The sequence below is a fragment of the Petromyzon marinus genome, chromosome 2 (assembly GCF_048934315.1).
Source record: "Petromyzon marinus isolate PM22_M1 ecotype Great Lakes invasive population chromosome 2, UKy_Petmar_22M1.pri1.0, whole genome shotgun sequence".
In the NCBI taxonomy this organism is placed as follows: Eukaryota; Metazoa; Chordata; class Hyperoartia; order Petromyzontiformes; family Petromyzontidae; genus Petromyzon; species Petromyzon marinus.
The window spans coordinates 22,610,130-22,637,130 of record NC_133668.1 but is presented as its reverse complement, the minus strand read 5'-3'; the positions used below and the strand labels follow the sequence as shown (position 1 = coordinate 22,637,130).

At 42.5% G+C, this 27,001-nt stretch overlaps 1 protein-coding gene across 1 annotated transcript in view; it reads right to left on the bottom strand.

Annotated features, from left to right (window-relative positions):
* Positions 1-3,283: 3,283 nt before the first annotated feature.
* The window catches only part of LOC103091751 (aryl hydrocarbon receptor), a 79,123-nt gene continuing 55,405 nt past the window's right edge, over positions 3,284-27,001 (bottom strand). The window contains exons 6-12 of the mRNA XM_032958913.2: positions 23,868-23,994; positions 20,507-20,640; positions 19,037-19,239; positions 17,531-17,640; positions 16,376-16,517; positions 13,466-15,368; positions 3,284-9,436 (exon numbers count right to left, since the gene is read on the bottom strand). Of these exons, the coding sequence (XP_032814804.2) occupies positions 9,299-9,436; positions 13,466-15,368; positions 16,376-16,517; positions 17,531-17,640; positions 19,037-19,239; positions 20,507-20,640; positions 23,868-23,994 (2,757 nt within the window). The 3' untranslated portion in view covers positions 3,284-9,298. The remainder of the gene's footprint in view (positions 9,437-13,465; positions 15,369-16,375; positions 16,518-17,530; positions 17,641-19,036; positions 19,240-20,506; positions 20,641-23,867; positions 23,995-27,001) is intronic.

The window sequence follows — 27,001 nt, the reverse complement described above, 5'->3', positions numbered from 1 at the left end:
GAGTGGGGAGGGGGGCATTAGCCCCCACAAATGTAACGTTACACGAAGTTGACAGGAATGATAAATGACGTTGACAACGGTAATAGTGGTTCCAATGATGTATTAATTAAGACGATGGTGATGGCGATAGATGATATCTGAAGATGCGATTATAATATTGATGCAGCTGTAACTACTACCAACCACAGATACTGTACAACAACCTACACCACCAGCACCTATGCTGCAACGATCCACAGAACAGATGCCACCGAGTAATGTCAAAGTGCGTTCATAATAAGCAGAATGGGCTTAACTGATTTTAAATTCCTTTACCTTTTGAGATCGGTACTTGGGCCTCGTTTTACTTAGAGGTCGCTTATTTGGGGTGTGTTGTAAGAGGTGACTTCAACACAGATTATAGTTTAGCAATGGTTCTCGGGGTGATTTTGGTGATTGCTGTCAATGTCAAAATGCACGTAGTAACACTCGTTCGATTCCAACATTCACGATGTTAGAATCATCCAATCCCACCACTCTCCTCTCCCGTTGAGTTAAGAAAACAATACCCACGTGGGCAGGGTACGGCGAATCCGGCGACCACCTCGGGCCCCCCCCGCTTTGAGAGGGGGGGCGGGGGGGGCGCGCTTCGACGTCACGGTGTCGGATGTAACACTTCCGATTTAGTTCGAAGGTGTCGGGGGCCCAGTGTGATTCGCCCTGGGCCCACTATGGATGGGCCCCGCACATGGGTAAACTCCTCTATCCCACCACGCCACATGGGATATACTTCAATGTTTTTTTTTTCAACACGGGAATGTGCCACATTGAGGCAAACAGAGAACACGGAAGATGGAGGGAGTGAGGATGACCTTTTATTTTTAAATAATGTAAGTATACATCGACATATTTTGATATCCGGTGTAACCTAATGCGGTATGCATCAAAATAATAACTCCTAAAAAATAGAATTTACTGCCCTTCCTCTGAAATCGGTTGTTGGGCTTGTTTTTAAAGGCAGTGCGCTGTTCTGTCTCGCGAGACTTGGCAACACTGATGGTCACTGACGTGAGCTGTGACCAGCAATCCCACGCACGTTGTTAGGTTCACTCCTTTCAGCATTTCCAGGAACCAGTTCAAATTATCTCGCGTCACTATTTGTCATTGGCCAGGAATCACACTTGCGTCACCTCTCTTAGGTCGATTCACCGTTAAATGCGTGTCTCATGTGGTGTGCGAATGATGCCTGTAAGTCTGTAACCCATCACATTCGAGGCATGGGTTGCTGGGTCACGTGGAGAAATTATTAAAGTCCAAAACTCATTAAAGTACTCGATGTCCAGAAGACAGGAGGCATTGGTTCTTAAATCTGTGGACCTTTTTAGCGTTATCCCATCCGAGCGTGATTTTTTCCTCTGGGTATTCCAGTTTGCATTCACATGTCAACTCATCTTACAAATGAGGCGTAAAGAGAACACTTTTCTGCATCACCGTCGCCACCATCATCAGTAGAATAGCCGCAGAAACATCGTCATCAGCTGGAGCCATATAGCCACGTAAATTTTCATCATTATAAGAACGTTAGGGGCCGTCCATAAATGACGTCACGCAATCGGTTGCGGGGGGGGGGGTCAGACATTTGTGACGATGTGTGACGATGGGGGGGGGTTAAGAAATGTGACGTCACATCAAAATGCGCAACTTTAAATAAATATAGACAACACGTTCTAATAAATAGACTTAATAAATGTTTTCTCCTACAACATCAGAGTGCAGCGCCACATTAAATACGCACTACAATGACAATAGTTTAAAGCGATTTGAAGCATGTTTTATTTAGGGGGGGGAGGGCAGTGCTTTGTGACGTCATATTTGAGGAGAGGGGGGAGGGTCTGACTTTTTGTGACGCCGTGTGACGAGGGAGGGGGGGGTCAAAAAATCGTCCAAAATCGCGTGACGTCATTTATGGACGGCCCTTAACCATCACTGTCGCCGTCTTCATACGCGTATGAGAGCCTGCATTCAGGAATCTGGTGGAGTGTTGAGCCCTTGTTGGTGTCACTGTGTGACACTTGGTAAGCCGCCGCGCTCTGTGCTCGCCGCACGTGTGGAATGCCGCTCCATGCCGAGCTGCCCATGCGGCTCACACATCCATCAATGCCCGACATCGGCAGAATCGAAGCCATAGGGCACTTTTGATATTGCTGTTAACTCTACCAAAATCTATAAGGAAAACACACACACACACTCCCCCCATTCACATACAGTGTTGTTTTAATTTAATTACTGGTTAGGATATTTGTTACGCGTCATTTTTTTTTATTAACGGACATAGAACATCCATCATTGTCATCGCTGACCAATAGCAATAACGCTGCTTTAGTTATCGGGGAATTATCACTGACCAATCAGAATTCTCGGCGGTGTCGAGTCCCCGTCACCACTGACGTCACGTTGTGTGCCCTCCGATTGGCCGCATTTCAATTCCCCGCCAAATGCTGTGGCCCAATTGGCAGCGCGCTCCACAAAAACACACGAGGGCGCACGAGGCACAACCGGCGGAGAGAAAGACGCGTGGATGTAAAGGTTTAGATTTGCTCCAGTGTTAGGCCGTAACCAACACTGGTGAGTGGGTATGAGTCTAAGGTGAAATTCGCGGGAGTCTTGAGCGCCTGCTAAGTGTCTTGATGTGTCCGGTGAGAGCGAGGTCTGGTGAATTTGTCAAGCGAGTGGTGTCCTTTGCACCGTTTCGTGACGTGTCCGTCCGGTGCTCGCTGAGCTGCATTGGCTTCCGGGTTGCTGACCGAATACATTGTAAGGTCGCGTTCATTCCACACAAAGTGCTTGCCACAAATTAACCACAATATCTTGCTGATCTCGTCAAGGAGCACAAACCATCACGCAAACGCCGGTCTTTCTCGCAGCAGCTTTTGGCTGGCCATCGGACAAAGATGGTCACTGCATCGCTCACTTTCAGATGCACTTCTGTGGCCGTATCGAACGCTCTTCCTTCCGATATTAGGAAGCCACTGAAGCTATATACTTTTACGTCCAGATTGAAAACTAATTTCTTTAGAATTGTTTGGATTGTTGTCCTTCCGCCGCACCTCCGATTAGCACGGTTGGGCACGTATCGTTCAAAAAAAGTTCAACATATATATAAGACTTGTGGTTATGAGTGTCTGATGAGTGCGTAGAGCATGGCGAGCAGTGTTTCATGTCAGTGTCTGGTGAGTGCCTAAGTGGTGAGTGTCTGATGGGTGTGAGTCTGGTAAGTGTAGTCCATGGCAAGTAGAGTCATGAGTTGTAAGACCTGGGCACGTAGGCACGCCAGAAAATATGTTTATTTTTTCCTCGCAATATATTTCCTGTAATTACACTTATAAACAGCAAATACAAATTAACCGACAAGTATTAAAAACGGTTTGTTTCATCTAAAGGCACTTAATTAAAACGATGTTTTTTACAAGTTATTTTTAGGTGTCAGCCTTGTCAAAATTACTCTTTGGATCTTTCGGTAAAGTCACGTGACTTTATCGGAAGAACCAAAAAGTAATTCCTGCAGTCACGAAAGCTTCAAATCAAGTACGTCAAATATTCATACACAATATATAAACATGGTAATGAAATATTGTATTATAAAAGCTAAAAAAACTAAAATTAGAATGACTATATGATACGATAAAAAAGTTTTACCTCCGTCTATGATATAACATCAGGCTATGTCTACTAGGATTACACTAGCAGTACCTAAAGCATGGATTTCTGAGTCAGAAATTAACTTGCTTCATAAATCATTAACTTCAATTCATGCCCAGCACACCAGAAGGTCTTAAACTCGAAAAATAACCGCCCTTAGGTAACACCTGTTACTGCTAGGGCTCCACATCACCACGCAGGTGACCCTGTGCAATGGAAGCCCTCAGTGACTGTTCAAACTAAACAATAAATAAAAAAACCTCCAAACTGCTCTCAAATAAATGAGACAGATGGGGACACACAAAAACTACAAATCCCTCATTCAGTGGGGAAGAAGGGAGTGGAACCTGCCAACGGCTGCCTTACAAAACCAGGTTTCAGGTGTTTACCTTCAAGCAGCTTTTGACATTCTGTAAATCGTAAAACAATACATAGCAGTTCCGGAGGTGGGAGAATAATGCATCAATAACACTAAGGGACACCCAGCAAGAGAATTGTTTTGCCAAACGTGACATCCCTTGAGGCCAGTGTCAAGCCTGTAGTGCTTAACAAATGTGTGGTTTTCACCACACAGCCCCCTCACAAATACCTCTCCAGTTGAGCTTGCGCTTTGCTAGCATCGCATCACCATAGCCCTTTGCAGAGAGGGCCATACAGCTTAGAGGTGGCTGGATACCTCTTAATTCATGATACAGATGCCAATTCTCGATTTTGAGACTACCTAAATCACTGCGAGCCTCAAAAAAACACGAGTTGTTCAGTTTAACGCCAATCCTTGTTTTGCCCAGAATAAAACGTAAAGTAGCAAATCACGTGCACGATTATGTAAGAACCTCTGCCCCTCAAATCTGAATGGTTTGGGCAGAAATAGGTTAACAATTTCCTGATTTACTTGAATCTTGGACACCACTTTGGTAAAAAGAAACCTGGCAGGATCGTCAACACTATCTTATCCCTATGAAGGACAATGAATGAAGGGTTGCAATATACAGTAGCGCATGGATTTATCCAACTATCCTGGTCAAGATACCAGCCACCAGAAACACAATTTTCATATTCAAAAGCTTAAAAATTAACACGTGGCCAGGGGCTCAAAGTCTGATTTGCAATACACTCTAAAGACTAAAGGAGGGTCTCAATGGGACCACCTCCAACCTCACTGCAGGACCTCACCTGACATATTGCTTGATGACCAGACTAGATGAGCCAACCAATTTTCCTTTAAACGCATCAAAATTGTGGCCACTCTTACGGAGCAAGGATAGGGCCAGTCCCTTTCTGAAACTCCTCCACTCGATAGTTCAAAACTGCTGACATGGCAGATTATTTCAGTGAACACCAGATCGCAAATATACGCCAATGATTTGTAGATTGGGCGAGTACAGCTTCCCTGTGACTTCAAACGTCAAGCACCATCGATGTCAAGCTGATCCTATAAAATATGACCATCTTCACCTCAAGGCAGTCAGTCTGAACCTGACTGAATCCTGACACAGCAAGCCCCACTCCCCGGACCTCACGAGCTTTGTGACATAGCCAATCGGCAACTATGTTATCTCCACCTGCCAAGTGGTGGACCACCACCAGTCCCTTCACCACCTCCTTCACTCATATAAGGAGAAAGATGCATAAGGAGATCATGATGAGGTGAGCTCTGGCAATTCACTGCCACCGCTTAAGAGGTTGCATATGACCAAGACTTGTTTCTCTGTTACCAAAGCAATGAAATGCTGCAGGGCTCAGCTGATTGCTCACAACTCTAGCGGGTTAATACTTGAGAGCGAGTCCTGAGCCAAATTGGCCTGTGCCATGTCCCTGCTAGCACCGCACTAAGGGATAAAAAAAAACTCCATTAGCAACAACAATTCGAACCCGTTGATGTGTAGCTCACGAAGGCCACTGTGATGGCCACAGAAGTGAAAGCACCGAGGGCTTCAACAGTGTGAAGCTTCGTGTGTGGTGAAGCGAGATCGCAGCAATGGTCTCTCCTCCAGGACAATAGTTTTTAGTTTGAAAGTTCTGGTGTGTTGAGCAGGTTAATGATTTACAAAACATGCTGTCGGCTGCCAAAAGTAAAATCTAACAATATAACATTCCAAAACAAATGGTATTTGACATGTGTAAAAACTCATGAAATATTAGTACTGTACAATATCAATTATATGATAGCCAAATATATTGTGTAATATATACAATAGCAATGAAATCTACGTTTGTGAATACATATTTCGTATATACAGTATACATATAAAGATTAAGAGCTGGTACATACATTTTTAACAAAGTGAGGGTAAAAAATACATTTATATACAGCATTTGAGTTTTCAAATGTGCATGTTAATGGCATGGACATACAATGTACACTTTACTGTGTCACCACCACACTTCACTTGTGCCCTCTACTCAATGTCAAGCCTATTTTGAGAAAAAAGTAGCAACTAATGAGCATCTGCAGGGATCCCAACTCATTGCCTCTGTTTCCTTGAAAGTTGACACACATTTGTGTTTGACTTATTTTTTATTGACCTTGCGACCAATTTTTCTAAAACTATGTTTAGAAGCACCATGTTGCAACTAATAGACTACCATTACGACAACACATTAGTGACTTAAAATGACAATGAAAACTGTTTTCACTAGTTATTAGTGTCCTTATCCAAACCTCTTACGCAAGGCCTGAAAACTATCCCAAGTCTCCATCTTGTTTTTATTAACAAAAATATAGAAAAGCAAAGCATGCAATTGAAAATATAGTTAACACACAGTAGTAGATTAACTGATCAAAGCCAAATTGACATTTGAATAAACTTAAACAGTTTATATGAACAATTTGTCACCAACCAGCTCCAATATGCAATTATGTATACTGTATATTGTATACCATGTATTTTATACAGTAAGGATTACAATTTTCATGATTTGTCCTCACAGTAAGTGCTAATTAATGTTAAGTAAAAATGTTTTTGATACAATATTTACTACATAATTACAAGGATAAGAGCCTCAAACAGTAAATGTTGTATCTTAATTTGTGATATGACAACTTACAACCATTTTAAACAAGAAAAAAAACAAGTACGATTTTCTATTTTATCTAATTCCCACAACCTCTTCCACTACAGAAATTAACGTGCATACTTAAGACTGAGAAATGAACGAACAAACTTAAAACGACCTCATTTTGAGGTACTGTAAAGCACCTGCAGTGGAAGATGTCTTAATGGAAGCAAAAATATCAAAAGACTTTATAGACCAGAAAGTAGCCCGACGAATGGTAGTTTATGTATATACACATCAACAGAGAACCAAATAAGTGATTATTTACAGAATGGACGTACTCGAGTAAAATAAACAAATATATGTATTTACTGGTTTCATAGACAATGTTTGCGAATCGCACAAATTCATGGTATTAACAATGGTATATGCTGGAGTTTTACTTGGTAACACTTTGAAAAAATTTCCTCCTTATGCACATCTTAAGATAGGTTACATTTCACTGAGGACCAGACTAACATGAGTGAAGAACTGAATAGAATTTGGCCTCCACAGTCAACAAGGGATTTTTTTATGTTGCCAAAAGTGCGTGAAAAGACTGATGGCAGTGCCCTCTCTTGCAGTGGGGGTGTGAGAAAATAAACAAGTGCAAAGTTCTGATTTAAAGCTTTCGTGACTGCAGGGATTCATATTCTTGGTTCTTTCGGTAAAGTCACCACGTAGAAGGGAAACAATAAAATAATAAAAAATATAAAACAATAAAATTCTCACGACGTTTCGACTGCAACACAAGCAATCATCATCAGGTGTGAAAACCACGGCAAGGAAATTTGAAAAAAGTCACACCTGATGATGATTGCTTGTGTTGCAGTCGAAACGTCGTGAGAATTGTATTGTTTTATATTTGTATTATTTTATTGTTTCCCTTCTACGTGGTGACTTTACCGAAAGAACCAAGAATAAAAGTGCAAAGTTCAGTATTTGCAAACAAGTGCCAGTAGCTTGTTACACAAACCCGTGTAGTATTTGAGAGCTTAATAATGAGCCATTGCTTACATAATGTATGTAATTTTTCATGCTAAATTAACCGAGCGTGCACAATTGCAGTTGTAAAACAGCTGTGTAAGAACGATTCCATTCATAGACTAGTGTTTCTTCTAGGTACCATGTTCTTTTGTCATCTGGAACCAGTGTAGTGCCATTGAAAGCCAGTTGGAAATGGTGCCATTACATGCTTCAACAATTGCATCATTTGGCAGGACCCCGGGGTCCCCCCGCAAAAATCAGGTCAATAATAATTATTATAATTATTTTTCAGTCTGCCCACTCGTGATCCCGACAGCAACGCGCCGCCCGCCCAGACTCGCACCAACAAGCGCCAGCAGGCGGCGATCAACACGATGGGCGCCACCCCACCGGCCAAACGCGAGCCCCGGAGGGCGTCCGCCGCAGTCGCGTGCGGCGACGACGCCCTCCGGTCAGCCGTCGACCCTCAGCTTCTTTGCCAAGGCGAGCCCGCTCCCGCAGTGAATTTAACGTGTTTATGTAATTTTTCAACTTTTTACGAAACTTAGTGCCCCGAGTAGCTCTCGACGAGGCCAATCGATTGACCGCTAGTTTTGTTGTCGGTAAGGCAAGACTCCTGTCGCTACGCGGTTTTTCCCACCCCGGGGCAGTGATGGGACCCCGGGGTCCCGCCAATTGCTTCAATTAATGCAGTGTCAGGATCATCTTGGACAAACTGACAATACAGCTGCATTACTGCAATCACCAATATTTAAATGCTTCTGTTTGAATTGAATTACTGTACTGTCAACCCAGTGGACGACCTGCAATTGTTATAACTCTAGGCCGCTTATGTTGTGCTTCTTGACACAACATTGGTATGCTTGACACATTTTAGAAACTGTAAATCAAAAGGGTGTACTGTGTGTACCCATTGTGTGGTAACTATAACATTTCAGAACAGTCCTTTACAGACATTCTCTACTGTATGTGATTTGACCCGACAAACAATGACTGCAGCCATTCTCTAACAATAACATTCGTTCTGATTACAATAACTATTACGTTGCTGTGACTATGCAAATATAATCAAGCACCAACGTTGATGATAATGCAGATACCATTTAGGAATACATTTAATGTGTGTACCATTGTTAAGATAAATAACTTCTGCTGTGTAAGACACAGAAAGCTGGAAACGACAAGCAGCTTGCTCATCGAAATATAAAGCTCACAGAAGTGTTAATTGGGAAAATAGTGAATCCTTCCTTAAGAGCATTCAAGCAGCATACACCAAAGTGTGCTTAAGGAAGATTTTGTGCATGACCTCATACCCGGATCACCTAGAGCATACACTAAAATGTGAACTTGCATTCAATAATGCTCGTGCGTGTTTGAATTTTTTTGTTGAGATATACACTTCATTATTGGTATTTTAAAAAAAACGTGGTCTATATACATAACGTGCCATTTTTCTTGAACGTCCGATTCACTGTTTTTCACATTCCATTTTTTCTTTGTCCTTTGAACGTGCCTTCTGGGGATCTGGAGACGAAGAAAACCCCCCACCATCACTTGAGCCCATAAAGAATATCTAACTTTTTTTTCTTCCAAACACTTAACCGTAGTATTCCGTCTGGCTGATCTCGGGGTAGGGTTGAGCGTCATCTGCAGGAGCCAGGCTTGCCGCGTTCGCCGTGCCGACGACACCAGCCGGGAGCAGCACACTGCCTTGTGTGCAGTAAATGGCCGCCATCTGGAGAAGACCAACGGTGGGGGGGTGGGATGGTCAGAGAAAAGAACGTGAATTTTAATGAACGTGAATTTTAATGAACGTGAATTTTAATGTGCATGAATTTTAATGAGCGTGAATTTTAATGAACGTGAATTTTAATGAGCGCGAAGAGAAAAATAATTATCTGGAAAACTCGTGTAAACAAAAATGTTCCGCTTTAACATGTATCTGCCAAACAGGAAGACATTGCCTTTCCTCCAACATGCATTATGCCTGCTACGTACAACCGACTATTCAAACGGTCCTAATACCCTATTTCGGTATGTGTCCAACGCTACGTGTGCATTACAATGATGTGCGTGTGTGTATTCCATCATTGTCAAGCTGAATCCTACACTATATTCGGTATTCGTTTTGTGAACACGGCTGTTGTGAAGAGACGAAAATCATTGGCAAACGCTGCATGCCAATGCATCATTCATTGGGAGTCGCATCATTGCAGCGATATACTGTGAAGCATATTGGGTCTTTGTTGGCAGTCAAAATAGAACTATCAAACTTTTGTCATTATGAATAACGAGGGGTTATAAGTACTGGTGGATGTCGTGAAGCATGTGGATTTTTTTTTCCGAGTTACCAACCTCAATAGAGTTGGCTGAAATGACTCCCTGGACAGTCGTAAGAAAATTAGGAAACTAGCCCATAAAACATCCCCCCCCCCATTACACTGAAATGGTTGTGTCCAAATGTGACTCAAGTGTTACATGTCAAGCAAACTGTGGCATGACATCCGAGGTCTCAGTATGGAAAAACCGTACCGCAAGGGATTTCTTCCACTTCGCTACAAAGCCCTCGATGCATGTTTATCATTATACGTGATGCTAATTGATAACCAATTAAATATGCGTCAATGATCACCACCAGTACCCGTATTGTCAAAAGTACTTCGTAATTAGCAAAAAGTATGCATTTTTTTCTTAGGGCTTTACAACATATGTGGATGAGTCATCGCTATTTAAATACAAAGCAACCTGCAACAACACCTGGACTGAACACCCGACTGTTACACTTTGACCCAAGGCCTATTCCAGCCAGACCCAACATGACATCATTGGAAAACATTAACATCCAATTTGACCTGTGAGCTATACAAAATACATATGTTATACTCTGTACATTCTGAAGATGAACATCAGTGTGGTTGTGAGAACCTTAAATAAACGAATGTGAATGAGCAGCACAAGTATGCCTGCGTGCTTATTGCTGTCTTTTGTGGTGTGTCTGTAACTGTCTTGAGAAATGTATCAACCATTGTATTTCTGAACAGGTTTCATTCTTGAAAAACCTCTTATGGAAGAAAAAAATACTCTACCAAAAAAGGTGTGGCTTGGGTGATATTTTTTTTAAGCTTTTGGAACACATTCATATAAAGCGTCTCGTGAGTACAAAGCATGTCTTTTTCTGCAAGAAACGTTTTGTAATACAGGAGTCCAAACATTTAACATTCAAGATGCATTTACAGTGGTAGCTCATCACAATTAGCTGTTCACAACGACACAATCTGATTCCTGACCAAGCGGTGTCTCACAACACAACTTTTATGAATTCATCATTAGTAATGTTGATATGATTGGAATACGTATGTATTGTTTGCCAACTACCATTGTGGTCTGCTGCAACCACGTGTTCTGCAGGTCACTGCAGTTGCTTCAGGGTCATACGACAGGGAAACGTACATCCTGTCACCAAGTGCCAATTATATCCATCCAGGTGTTGAGCAACCTTAACTAAATTCAGGACAGGTCAACTTTTTGCTTCATTTCATATCGGAATATTTCCCCTGTCAACACATCGAATTACGGACGAAACCTCCAGCCACCGTGTGACTTCACATTCACAGCAGCACTTAAGCCAACACTGCACTTGCAATATCAGCAACGAGTCAAGACGTGAAACAAGCATTCAGTGAAATTAATGCTAAAGCTGCATTGGTAATAAATTATGTACAAGTGACTTGCCGCCATTTGACAGCAACAATAATACCATGTGTGCCGACAGTGAGACGCCGTCTCCCCCCACCCCCAAGCTCCCAGGTGGTGCAAACAGAACGTCTCTTATCGAGCTGTTCAGCCAGGGGAGGGGCTCTGCCAACTCGTGCTATATGCATGTATGTTGAACTTCTTTCGCACCGTACGTAGCCAACTTTGCTAATCGGAGGTGCGGGCGGGCGGGCGGGCGGGGGCAACAAACTAAACACAAAAAGCAGTTGTAAAGAAATTAGTTTTCAATCTACATTTAAAAGTGCACAGCTCCTGGTGGCTTCAGAATATCGGAAGGAAGAGCGTTCCAGACGGCCGCAGAAGGGCATCTGAAAGCGCGCGATGCAGTGGCCGTCTTTGTTCGATGGCCAGCCAACAGCCGCTGCCGAGAATGACCAGAGGTCACGTGATGGTGCTGTTGTGCTAAGGTACCCACTACCCATTATGCAATTGGAGAGCACTAGGGTCGGGCAGAAAAAATATCGATGCATCGATGTTTTCGTTCCAGCGAATCGATGTGTTTACATCAATGTTGATTCATGATGACGAAAAAAAAATGTTTTACTGTTTTGTTTTTCACGTTGAAAGGCTGGTGTATATTTAAGCTATTTGATTAAAACAACGTGTCGTCATTGACAGTCCACTTCAGTCGTCATTGAGAGTACTATAGATAGGATTAAAGTTGACATTCTGGAAAGTAGTTGTAAGTTAATTGTTGATTGGGTGTTGATCGTGCAACATCGGTCTTTTGAGTATACGTTTTGCTATTGTATTAATCATTCAGAATTGTATTCTATATTAAACATTGATTCTGAATATTTCAAAGAACTCTTTCCTGTAAATAATTAATTAAACCCTCCTTGAGCCGATGTTTGAGTGTACATCGATGTGTCTTCCCATGTCCCATCCATACATAACACCTGTCTATTTAAAACACACGGCTAGGATTCTGAGAACCCAGTGTCATTTCGGGTTTCTATGGCTTGTTACAGTAAAGTCATAGTTTCTCCCTGCACAAATAAGCAAGGCCCAGTGCTCATATCTGCCTTGGCAGTCATAAGCCAGTGCTGCCAATTCCATAATCCTAAAGTTTTACCTGAAGATCAATAATAATAATACAAGTTAGAAAAAGTAATCAAAACAAATCTCTCCACTTTTGCATAGGCAAGTTACTTTGTTTCCAAACTAACTAATATCACCGGAAGCACACAAACACATGCTTTTCAAATTGAAGGTGAATGGGTGGCTGTAAAAGTATGACAATGGAACCCATTACATTGCCTATTTTGTATGTAGCATTAAAACACAATGGAAAGCCAACACATTCATAATTTGCTGGATCACCGCACAATTGAAACTAAATCCTACTTGTGACAGGGTTTTGCTAAATATATGAATACACTAAGATTTACGTGCGCACACACATACAGTGTGGACTGCATATGTGTGTGCACGTATATCTTGCACGGTAAGGCATTTTCATTAAGCTGCTGGTCAAATGTATGAGGATATATCAGTCGCCAATCTCACCATATGGTTTCCATCCTCCTGCTTAGTTTCGAGTTTATTCTGTAATACTATGCTATAATTCACATACTGGCAAAAGGGTTTTATTCTTTCATGCTGGTGATAAAGGTGTCCTTGTACTCAAAACACAATGGGGTATATGACCAATATGTATTTCAGTTCTATGAAGCAAAAAAAACTGGCTCTGCTAATTATATATTTTTAAATGCCTAGAATTTCTGCATCTATCCTTCCTATTTTATTTTTAAAATGTTGATTAAAAAAATGTCCCAACAAGGAGGCAATCTGTGATGATGTGTTTCAGTGGTTTTGTCAATAAAGTGAATCTGTCCTCAAGGTTTCACCTACATTATAAAAAAAAAATCATTAATTAATTTGCACACCTAAGAACACATATCTGCAGAAGCAAGCAAGACAAGGCAAATATCTTGTAGTTGCTCAGAGAGCATTGCTCATACAATTCCCCTGTCCTTAAGAATCTCACCTCTTCAGCAGTGAGTCGTTGCTGATTGGCTGGCGGACAGGAACTCTGCATCTGGAAATTGCAGGGAGCCATACGTTTTTCCTCATTGTACTGGCCTTGATGCTGGAGCGGATGACGCTGCTGGTCGTTGTTATACTGGTATGAGTTCACTTGTTGGTTCCTTGCGTTTCCCAACTGCGACGAGTCCGTGGAGTAGCCCAGGAAGTGTTGGGATTGGCCGGGAAATGACGATTGCTGTAAAGGAACTGCTACTCCAGTACTACACATTTGCTGTGGTGTACTGATCTCTCTGTGGCCGACAGTCCCATTAAAGTTTGCAGTATGTCCTCCAGCAAACTCCATTGGCTGCAGATGCATGTTTTGCGGGCGAGTCTTACAAGGCCAGTCACAGGTGCCTTGTGGTTGAGCACCAACCGATGATGTTTGCATACAGTTTTTGGATAAAATGTTGTCAAGAGCACTGTCACGCGTTGATACAGCATCTAGTTGACTTTTCACTCCTGGGCTACTCATTTGCATTTGGCCATGAATTGTATTTAATGCACTCTGAACCGGAAGACTATTCAGTGGACTTTCAACCTGCACGGCACTGACTGGACTTTGGACAGTGACTCCACCCATTGAGTCCTGTGGCGGTACACCATTCACAAGATTTTGGGAAAGGACTCCATATTTAATTGTTTCATTGTAAGTTACGCTTTGTCCTGCAAACCTGTCTCTATAGCTCTGAGTTGCTACTACATTTTGCCCTTTACTTCCATTCATGACAAAGTGGCCTTGCATCGTGTTTGCAATATCTTGACTTTGTGCATGTCTGGTGCCCCAAGGCTGTCCTTTGAAGTCCTGAGGCTGCAAGTTTGATAGCTGACCAGGCATGTTACTTTTCCTGGTTGTGGCTTGCACTATACTTTGGCTCATTCCACTTTGAAACACAGTATTATGTGTTGCACATTGAAGTGGACCATTTTGAGCATTCTGGACAGAACTTACAAAGGGAGTGTTTTGCAAGCTGACATTCTGGACGGACATAGGTTGTGTTCCACTTGTACTTGTTGAACCCTGCATGGTGCATGGGACTTTAAACTTTTGTTCAATGCCATCAGCAGGCATTGCACAAAACTGTCCATACGGATGCATTTTCTGTGTTGGAATATGAGACTGCACCCCTCCGTTGAATGTCTGTGAAGGTTGCAAGAAGTTCTCAAATGTTTGCACGTTGGAATCATTGCTGCTTCCATGACGCATCTGTGGCTGTTGGACCCTCAGGTAGTTGTTTTTATTGAGTGACTCCTGGACCAAGGAAAGGATATCATCATTTGAAAGAATACTCTCAAGGTCCGGTGTACAATCCACATCCATCATCAGCTGTTTCTCCTCCTCCTCAAGTAACTCAATGTCATCTATGGTTAGGCCCAGTGTTTCCAGAATATCATTCAATTCGTCTGGCACTTGAAAGCCAGAATCCGATGAACTTGTCTCAGAGAGGCATTTCTCCACATCAGACTCAATCTTCACGTGGCTTACCAAGCTGCCCTTGCCTCCATTCCACCCAGAAGCCTGGCCGACGCTGTGTGAAGACCCTGCCAAAAAGCTAGGCATGCTTATACCCCCTGCCAAGTCCGTGGCAAAGCGACTCTCAGTGGCTGGTGGTCGCACATACACAGTCTGATCCTGCTGCATCATGGCACCGAGCAGGGAGCTGGGATCCACCTTCTTGTCCCACTCAGAATTCTTCCCGCTGCCCATCCTCCTGATTAACAGATGATTTTCATCTTTTGGAGGAAGGTTCCCCTGCATCTCCGGAGGCAGGAAGCCTGTTTCGTAGAGCATTGCTTCACCGGTCGTGAAGGCGAAAGGGAACTGCAGTGCCCTCTTGCGCAGATGCTCTTCTCCCTCCTCGTTGCTGCAGGAGCACAGATAAGCATCGTGTAAGCCTACAACTGTCTGCAGGTTCCACTAACAAGCAACATTTTCAACGGCATTCTTGTCTATGTGCCAGATTTAACAGTTGAAAATGTGGTCACTTTAAAGTAAAGGCTGCCGAGCATATAATGTTGCCCTTTCGATTTAAAGCTTTCGTGACTGCAAGTATTCATCTTCTTTGGTTCTTTCGGTAAAGTCACGTAGAATGAGCATAAAATAATAAATTGATAAAATAAAATAACACAAAACGTCGTGAGAATATTATTGTGTTATTTTATTTTATCAATTTATTATTTTATTCTCATTCTACGTGACTTTACCGAAAGAACCAAAGAAAACGTTGCCCTTTTCACCAAGATACAGTGGCAGTATTTCACCACAATTTTTTTTACGCGTCATATCGCATGAGTGTTCAATTACCTGCTGTCCCCAGCCAAGCACAGTCACAAGTGCGATAATACACTAACTACAAATGTGTATATCTCTGCGAGTGCTTCTTTGCAGAATCTCTGTTGCTCACATGGAGATACAGATAGAGATGTCTCTTTGGGTGTGTCATTGTATAACTGCATTTGTGGGGAACGGTAGTGCAACGGTTAGCGAGCTGCGCTACGAACCAGGTGACTCGAGCTTGATTACCGCTCATGGTCAACACCGGTGATGATTATCTGAACTGGTCCTGGGCCTCCCCTAGGTCCACTCAGTTTCAAATGAGTACCTGAGACAAAGGCAGCCGGACATGGTATGACCACCCACCCCCTTGTGTGCCGTGGCGGCCTTCATAGGTGCTCGCTAACAGCACTTGCCCCAACAGTCTATTAAGGCTATACGGGGGATCTTTGTCTTTGTATCTGGGATTTTAACCCATTGATTTCAGTGCAGTAGGACCGCGTGTCTTGAAGGGGCAATATTTGGCAAGCCACCTGACTACCTCAGAGCAAACGAACGTCCTCCAATATAATCCAACTAGGTCAAGGCATGGCCCACCTGAGTGGCCTTTGTGTTGCTATGATGTAATCCGGACGGCCGTTCTTGTAAACGAGGCGGGCATTGGCCTGTACCCAAGCCCAGCGGTTGCCCTTGGTGAGCAGCCGGAAGATGGTGATGCCACTCTCCCCAGTTTTCATCACTGACAAACAGGGCAGAGCAGAAAACATCGCACTCGGCTCAATCCGATCACTTGCATTGACACGTTTTATTTTTTACATGTAAAAATCCAGGACCCTGATGTCACGCTAATTCCGTAACACTATTATCAATAATCATGAGCGGAACATTATTTTCGATTGAATATTTCAGATTTACTGCGATACACCCATTCTTAGACGGGCTATAGGCTAGTTGAACTGGAAGCAAGACGACATATATGTTAACTGCTGTCTTGAAGAATTGGGAGTACAGTAAAGCCTTGGATTGCGAGTAACTTGGTGTGCGAGTGTTTTGCAAGACGAGCAAAAATATTTAAATAAATATTAATTTCATAAACGAGCGAGGGTCTTGCAATACGAGTAGTACGTATACGCTTTGTACTGCCGAGCGTCATGTGACCACAACTGATATACGAGTGATTTGATATACGAGTGCTTTGGATTACAAACACGTTTCCGGAACGAATTATGCTCGCAATCCAAGGTTTTACTGTATTTTCTTATTGGCATAATGTTTTTGAGCATTTAGCTGTCAACAGCAGTTGTGGAGTGAAGCTGTGTAATATATCCGTTCTATATTTACCAATTCAACAGTGTATACAAGCAATGTTTTTTGGCAACAACACTTCCTCATAACAAAATATATGTGCCTCATGTTTCAGGCAATTATTACATTCCACCTTGCTTTTAATATAATCCTTCATATGTGCACTTTAATACTTTAAGAATTATGACATTTCAAACATGTAAATGATGCTCACACAAGTGATTATTGGCATGCTGACATATTACGAAATCAATACTATTGTAAAATTAATTATAAAAGCAGAAAGTGTTTTCAATTGGACCACACCTAAAGGAAGATAATCATCATGACATCATCAGCCCCATGTCACTTATTTTGGCCACGGGATAAGTGATGAGCACGTCGTCTGAAGCGCGAAGCCAATCACCATTCACTCTTGCACACAAGCCGTGCTAACCGCTAACTCACTTCGCACGTGATTGTCGGCACAATGCAGCATGTCGGCGGCATGGATGAACTGGTACCCGGTTCCACGCATGGCAAGCTCCAGCTCAGTGTAGCCAAGTACAATACGTCCCCTATAAACAAACACCACACGTCAGTCAATTAACTAGTGGAGCCGTGACAGCGGTGAGCGCAGCGCGCTCAAATGTGAACACGGCGAGACTACAGATTGATGCCTGCCACTCCCAACAGTGACGTGGGGTTATCCGAGCCAGTTCTGGGCCCCCCTTTTTTTACCAAATCGCGTTGACCAGCGTGGCGGAGTGCAGCCAAACAATCCCCATTTACTGACATGGTGTCGGCGAGGCCTTCATCCCAACAGCGGAACGACAAAAAGACCATAGGCGCATGAAACAAATAAATAAATAAATAAAGCTGCCCACCATCATGCCATAGAAACAGCCAAAACTACTCTGGATTAACACGGTATGCTCATTGTCTAATTTTTTTTTAAATTAGATTTTCCATATAATGGGTTATGTTGTGTCAGTCTGACTCCTAATTTGATTTAAATAGAGGAACATTTAAAAACCACAGGCAATTAAATGAAGCAGGAGGAATTAGCAATAAGTAATGCTCTTAAGTAGCACATAACGACACGAATTGTATTTAACATCAACTTAACTGCAGACAAAAGCAATTACGCAGAAATATTACTGAGCCGCATTGAAAATCAAACCATAAGCTCCATGCAAATGGACTCCTAGTCAAACCTACCAACTATTGGGCTCTCTTAGTAGCCATGTAATCATCCATTGAGGTATCTATTATAATCAGTTCACATGCTCAGGATGCATGCATTGAATCATGCTAGTTAGACATGATTACAATTCATACAAATCAAATGAAAATGACATGCTGATGTTTCGTTTGAGTCTAATTGAGCAAAAAAAAATTGGACAGACGAGTCAGAGGTAAACTAGACACAATACAAACAAGATGGCCAAAAATTAGACAGGAATAATTGATTTAACACGTAGGCTTTCGCGACCGATATTATTCATAATAAAGGTTTTTTGGTCAGATCGCGTTATTTATAAATGTGTCGTAATCCTCCACCACCCGACATGGCCAATCAGTTAAATGATGACGTCACCTTGCTGCTCTATTTAAAACCGGGAGCAAGCGAGGGCTTTACCATTCTGGCGAATTGCCCGATGATGCTGGATGTAATTACCAGCGAAACGTCGTACTCAAACTGTAAATGTTGTGGATTCACTCTTCAACACACCGGTGGGCTAAAGTAGTGAATTACTTGTCTTTTGTCAACGTGACACTTTTTTTTTTTGCTGATTGGCCGTGTCGGGTGGTGGAAGGTTACGACACATTTATAAATAACGCGATCTAACCCAAAAACCTTTATTATGAGGAATAATTGATTGTTGCATGGAATCACAACCCCCGAGTACGTGACGAACTGTCAAGTCGTCGTATGGATACGTGATTGTGTACCCAGTAGACAATGCTTACTTGGCATCGCAACCGATGGGCGTGAAGTCCAGCTTGTGTTTCGTGCGGAAGATAATGTTGCGGGTGCGGATCTCCAGGATAGAGGGCGACTGGAGAGGGGTGGCGACTGCAAACAGCGCCAACTGCGCGGGTTGAAGGGACCCATCCGCCGAACGCCGGTTCTGGCCATGCAAGAACTTGAGGCGTCCCTGCATCTGCAGAGCCTGGCGCGTACAGAGAGCAAACTTGCGTGTAAATGCTGGCACGGGGAGATCAATTGTAATGCATGGGTGGATGAGAGCTCCACATTTTATTGTTGGTCATTGACACATGCTTCCGAAGTAGCTTGTTTTTTTGCATATTTGGTTTCAAGAAACCCATATTGGCCCAACTAATACTGTGGTAAAGTGCTTGACTTACATTCAGACATTCATTAGTTCAAATCCCAAATTGGGAGTTGAATTGGTCTATTACCCCTGCAGGATTGGTAAATAAGTATCAATTTGTGGAGCAGTCAACAGTGGTTATACTCCACTGTAGGAATGTGGAATATCCACCATGTTTATATCGACACCAAATAGAGAATCCAATACTTGTTAAAGCATTGAGACCCTTCAACTTATGGATGGAAACAAAGGATCATTGTTGATAAAGGCAATGTGTGGTTATATTATGTTGTATATATAGTTCCTTGAAACCAAAGAATCATCCTTGAAACCAAAGAATCATGCTTTGTCACAATAGTTTATATACTCGTGAAAGACAAGGCGAAAAAGGTTTGGGAAAATTCTGGACGTATCGCCCTTATGGAGTCGAAGAAGCTAAGCAGGTTGGAGACTTGCTAGTACTCTTTGTATCTGCTGTGAAGAATGGCCATCGCCCAAAAGGTTGCCTATTAGACATTATTTATTTTAAGGCAAGACTATTGACAAAAGTGTTTAACGTCTTGTCATTTGTGCTTTTGCAACACTGTCAACACAGGATCGGCAAATGATTTGTTTAGTGCTGACCACTGGGAGTTTGCCAGGTGTTGTAGGTAGGCATGGGGCTGCAAGGAGGCCATGAGATAGCAGTGCTCAGTGTCACCACCTCATAGTCGTAGGTTTTCTCAGCATAGTCTGGTTTTCTTACACATTCAAAATACTACCAAACACAACCAAAAACCAAGCTACACGCGCCAAACGCTACCAAAAATGTATTGTCTCGTTATTTTTGTGTTCAGTTTGTTGTCCTTCCCCCGCACCTGCAATTAGCGTGGTTGGCTCTGTACGATGCGAAAGAAGTTCAACATACATACAGACAAGACATTGTGGGTAAATCATATTAATTGAATAATTGTCAGTATGTGGAGAAATCATGAATTCCAGTGAAAGACAAGTTGCACACACACACGTGCACACAATTGGCATCAGATGCCTCTCAAAGAAATAAAAATGTGAGCTCACACGAGTTTGTTTTGGAAGCCACTCATGTGGGCACATGCCATCTCACCAGGAAGCCAGAGGAGTTGTCAAGCAGACAGCGGAAGCGGCAAATGAACTGGCGTTCGAGGAAGGAGGAGTTTTCAGGCGGTAGCTGCTGTGGGTTGTATACTGCCACTGATGATGTGCTGGCATCCTGGTCACCTGTACACCAAGCAGATAATAAATAACGATCATCTTGGGTGACGTTTTATACTGTCTCGTTATTGTCTCATCACCAAAGCACAATGGGAGGGAACAAGGTGTATAAGACTTCGAGCATCATGGCACAAGCTGACCCAATATATGCCATAGTTCCAAAAAAGTTGTTTTCCTGCTGAGCTCCAGAGAAGAATAATTAGATGTGGAATACAGGCACTGCAGGAAGCAAACCATTTATGGGACAGCTTAGACAAATCTAATCAACAAAAAACAGAGGCATGCCTACAAATTCAATCTGATCAATTAACCTATGACTAAACCATTCAAAAGCCTGCTCCCTTACTACAAATTACATTTAGGATTCAAAAGTAATGGTATCAAGCTCACATTGTGAGATGCGTGCGCAGCTTAAAAGCAGAACAAATGCAATGTACAGAAAATCCAGAAACACTGCAATATGTGGCCCACATAAAGCTGCTATACGTATTCTCAGTGAGTTTATGTTCTGTTTTTAAGCTGTAATTCTAACGTGCAATTACATAAGAGGGCCACTAGAAAAATCCCAAGGATAGATGAGTGTTTTAAAAGGTGCCCTTTTTAAGCATACAGTGGATTGTAATTGTGACTTTCCATAAGCTTGGACAAATATTGTATCACGTATCAGTGCAATAAAATGCAAGCCGAAAGGAAATTAAATATAAACAAAAACAGGTGATTTAATCCGTTGCCCCATGCAATAAATCACAAGGAAAAGCGAAAAGCAATGTGGTTGTATTTGGATTGTATCCTCTCTATTCAGTGATTCATCAAATATAACAGCCCTAAAGTACTATGTACATAAGTCACAACTCTATGTGCATGGATTACTATGTACATGGATTACATATTTGTACAATGGCAATTGGAGAGGTGCACACAGTAGAAACTACAACTTTTAATGGGCTGTGTTACAGCAAGCCTGGCATAACGTCCCTTCTCCTTCGGTATTTCCGTACAACATATGTGACTGCTCTGTGACACATGATGGTAAATCATAATTTTGTATTTAAGGAAACTGGTCATACTATCCAACCACAAATGTTATATCGTACCAAACCATATAATTAACTTACATTTCATACCCACTCAGAACTGTGGCTCGGTCACAACCAATATCCATGCTCTCATTGCCGAGTCATATTTACAATCAACTATGGACAAAACAATTGCTATGCCTTTAACCAAATATTCTGTAAATTACAAAGATGCCAATAGGCCACTATATTACTTTATGTTTCATTAGCAGTATCCTTTATATACAGTGAGGGAAAAAATTATGTGATCCCCTGCTGATTTTGTACATTTGCCCACTGATGAAGAAATGATCAGTCTATAATTTTAATGGTAGGTTTATTTGAACAGTGAGAGATAGAATAACAACAAAAAAATCTAGAAAAACGCATGTAATTTTTTTATAAATTGATTTGCATTTTAATGAGGGAAATAAGTATTTTACCCCTCTGCAAAACATGACGTAGTACTTGGTGGCAAAACCCTTGTTGGCAATCACAGAGGTCAGACGTTTTTGTAGTTGGCCACCAGGTTTGCACACATCTCAGGAGGGATTTTGTCCCACTCCTCTTTGCAGACCTTCTCCAAGTCATTAAGGTTTCGAGGCTGACGTTTGGCAACTCGAACCTTCAGCTCCCTCCACAGATTTTCTATGGGATTAAGGTCTGGAGACTGGCTAGGCCACTCTAGGACCTTAATGTGGCTTCTTCTTGAGCCACTCCTTTGTTGCCTTGGCCGTGTGTTTTGGGTCATTATCATGCTGGAATACCCATCCACGACCCATTTTCAATGCCCTGGCTGAGGGAAGGAGGTTCTCACCCAAGATTTGACGGTACATGGCCCCGTCCATCGTCTCTTTGATGAGGTGAAGTTGTCCCCTTAGCATAAAACACCCCCAAAGCATAATGTTTCCACCTCCATGTTTGACGGTGGGGTTGATGTTCTTGGGGTCATAGGCAGCATTCCTCCTCCTCCAAACACGGCGAGTTGAGTTGATGCCAAAGAGCTCTATTTTGATCTCATCTGACCACAACACTTTCACCCAGTTGTCCTCTGAATCATTCAGATGTTCATTGGCAAACTTCAGACGGGCATGTATATGTGCTTTCTTGAGCAGGGGGACCTTGCGGGCGCTGCAGGATTTCAGTCCTTCACAGCATAGTGTGTTACCAATTGTTTTCTTGGTGACTATGGTCCCAGCTGCCTTGAGATCATTGACCAGATCCTCCCGTGTAGTTCTGGGCTGATTCCTCACCGTTCTCATGATCATTGCAACTCCACGAGATGAGATCTTGCATGGCGCCCCAGGCCGAGGGAGATTGACAGTTATTTTGTGTTTCTTCCATTTGCGAATAATCGCACCAACTGTTGTCACCTTCTCACCAAGCTGCTTGGCAATGGTCTTGTAGCCCATTCCAGCCTTGTGTAGGTCTACAATCTTGTCCCTGACATCCTTGGAGAGCTCTTTGGTCTTGGCCATGGTGGAGAGTTTGGAATCTGATTGATTGATTGCTTCTGTGGACAGGTGTCTTTTATACAGGTAACAAGCTGAGATTAGGAGCACTCCCTTAAAAGAGTGTGCTCCTAATCTCAGCTCGTTACCTGTATAAAAGACACCTGGGGGCCAGAAATCTTTCTGATTGAGAGGGGGTCAAATACTTATTTCCCTCATTAAAATGCAAATCAATATATAACATTTTTGACATGCGTTTTTCTGGATTTTTGTGTTGTTATTCTGTCTCTCACTGTTCAAATAAACCTACCATTAAAATTATAGACTGATCATTTCTTTGTCAGTGGGCAAACGTACAAAATCAGCAGGGGATCAAATACTTTTTTTCCCTCACTGTAAGATATTGAGAGTAAAACATGTTTTATCAACCCAACAAAGTCATATCATACATTGCATCCATCCAGTTATACGAAGCCCTGGTCAATGTGGATACGAGCCAGATGCACCAAACTGAGCAGCCCTTGAGCCAAAGAAGGATTCACCAAATAGAATTTCACAAAATACATAGGCCAGTTTTGGGTTTGGGATTAAATGTGTGCACAAAAATATCCGAGTATATTCACACAAACAGTCACAAGGCCGCTGCTCAATTTGAAGTGCAACTGTCCTGCTTCCGCTTTCAAACAAAGGCATTTGTTTATTGCAATTCTGTAGCTGCCATGTATACCTGAACCGTCTTTGTGTGCCTCTCTGGCTGCCGGTGGTGGCTTGAGAGCCCAGTGGAGTTGTCGAAGGAACTCGTATCTATCTTCAGAGTGGACCAGTTCGTACACACTTTGATGGACCACGTCGCACTGCACACCAATGACAAAACATAATGAGAAAAGCAACCCCCATGCAGTACATCCTGCCTTTTGCATGCAACCTGCTAATATTAATAGCTGACGTCTTGTATGGTTGGCACATGCCTATGATTCAATGCTATGGGTGCAAGGTTGGCAGGCAGATCACACAGAATGTCACCACAGCAAGTGGGTAGCTCAATTAACTTTAAAGATTGTTTGAGTGTTATCCCCTGATGTATGTATATTGAAGCTTTTTCACACCGTGCCAATCGTAGTTGCGGGAGAAGGACAATAACATAAACACAAAAAGCAGTTCTGAAGAAAGGAGTTCTAAAAAAATATCAGCAGTTCTGATAAAGGCGGACTTTCTCTGGGCACTTTGGTTTCCCCCCGTATGTGAATAAATACTTAATAAGACAATGGCCAAACATCCAAAGAGGGCATTCCTTACAACATGGCAAGTGAGGCTTCAAATACATTTACAATGTTAAAATAACTTTTACTCTGGCCAAATCGTTAGCAGGTGATCTCGAAGGCTGGGTGCCTGCTACAAATGTCATAAAACACTTTCAACTAGGGATTTTGGAGACTACACAAATCCAACCTCATCATGCGTTATATTGGTGAGCATGCATTATTGTGGTAAAAGAAGTGTGTTTCTTCCATCACGGCCCCCATTAAGAGGTCAAATTACAGGTTTCAAACTGCAGTATTCTTAAAGGTTTACATCTACGAAACAGTGCACACGGCAAAGAACCCATAAATCTCGGCCTCGACGAATGGTGACCATGGCTATCAAGGTCAGCGTTCGCCATATGTGTGTGGCAGCTGTGTGTGCGGAAAGTAACATCATAGGAGTACCTGGGTGGCCAGACATTCTGGTGCGAAAACATACGTAGCAGCATGTGCCTGCAAGAGATTGTGGCCTGCAACCCAAATACTTTCTACAATGAGAGACTAAAACTTGATTTGGCGCTTTCCTGACTGCAAGAATTATTCTTTGGTTCTTTCAGTAAAGTCACGTAGAAATAGAAAATAATAAATTACGTAATAACATACGACGTTTCGATTGCAAAGCAAGCAATCATCATCATCAGGTACAAATGAAAGAGAAACACACCTAGTAAACTTAGAAATATAATGCAACACAGCGCAGAAGGTCGGCTGACACAACAGTCAACACCCTACCTGGTTGATTTCGTCCAAGAGAGAGACAAGACACAGAACCGGAGACACATACACAGACACATAAGCGGAAAGAGTTAACACAGAGACACAGAGAGAGAGACACATGTATGGGCACACAGAGAAACAATGTCTGTGTCGAGGCCTTAAATAGCTAGAGAGGGGGTACAGAGAGAGGGGGGGTTATAAGAATTAGCATAGTTTGTTTCTCTTTCATTTGTACCGGATCATGATTGCTTGCTTTGCAATCGAAACGTCGTATGATATTATGTAATTTATTATTTTCTATTTCTAAGTGACTTTACCGAAAGAACCAAAGAATAATGAGAGACTAGTTTACATCATTGTAGCATAGATATTTGACGAAGTAGTACCTTAAGAAATATAACCATCTGCAGGGAAATTACCTTTATACAGCATTAACCCCCCCCCCCCCCCCCCCGGTTTACGTCCGGGATGCGTCCCTGAGCGGTGTGACGACGAAAATCCCAAACAACGTCAATCGAAGGCATTTACAGAGGAGTAGGTGGAGACGAAGGTTGAGAAGCGACGGATGCGAGGAAGGATGGACGATGCTGTCAGCAAAGCTAAGTGTGTGTTGGGGCGATGCAAATCAGGTAGCGGCATTAATAGTAAAGTGGTGATGTATTTGCAAAACGATCTAAAAGTGGGAGGCTTAAAATCGGATATTACTGTATTTGCTTGTACACATGGGAAAATGCAACAATGTGTATGCAATATTTTCTACATGTATATCGTATTATTTAATCATTGTGAATATGTACATAAGCAGTCATGTTTGCAGAATCATCAGGTAAGAATGAATGCAATCGAAACGTCCTATTCAATTATTATTTTATTTTATTTTCTACGTGACTTTACCGAAAGAACCACAGAGTTATGCCTGCAGTCACGAAAGCTTCGAATATAGTTTCTAAACATACAATTGAAATTAATTATTTATAGTGAAACTGTTTTTATATATTCCAGAAATATATTTACATATAAACTGCGGTGGAGCAATGGTGTACTGGTCAGCGCATTGCAATATGAAATTTGCGATGAGAGTCGAATTCCCGAGCGTGGCTATCATCGGTGGTGAGATCTCAATCGGCCCTGGGCATCCCTTCACCAGCGTGGTGACATATGGTGAAACGACCCCCATGATCAACACGCCATGAGGAGGGCCTCATTAATAAAAAAAAACATTTAAAAGTGCCAACTCTTCCCCCCCTTCCCCTCCTTTACCCAATTATGTTAGTTTTATTTCCCCATCCTTCCCTCCCCATAAAAGCTTTCGTGTTCTGGCTCGCGGTCCCCACCTGGGTGGGACAGAGAGCTCGAATTCCCCCCCCTCTTTTAAACCTCTGGTGCGCCCGGATCTCGGGTTTTTACTGGCGGAGTTTCCATCCCCCAAAACTCTGCCCCCCCCCCTCTCCACCTGTGCTGTAACTGGTTGCTTTGTACTGGACGTCGTGTTGAGTCGCAATAATAAAACACACACAAAAGAGTGCCAGGTCCTAAAGGATTGTGCTTATGTTATATATGCCAGGACATCGGCAAAATCGTTTAGAAAGGGGCAAGTGGTGAGGGACGTGCAGGGGTGTCTTGCATGGGACCCATTTCAGTTGAACCACAGAGATTGTGCTGACGTTTCACGTTGAGGATTGAACTCAAATCCAGAACCCATGCAGAAAATGCGACTCATACGGGCCCACTCGCCGAATCCAACATGCTGACATTCTTCACAAACACAGTGACAACCGTGATTTGAGCCCTTCGTAAAACCACAAAGGCTCTACTACATTTGAAAAAACAAAGCCATTCTTTT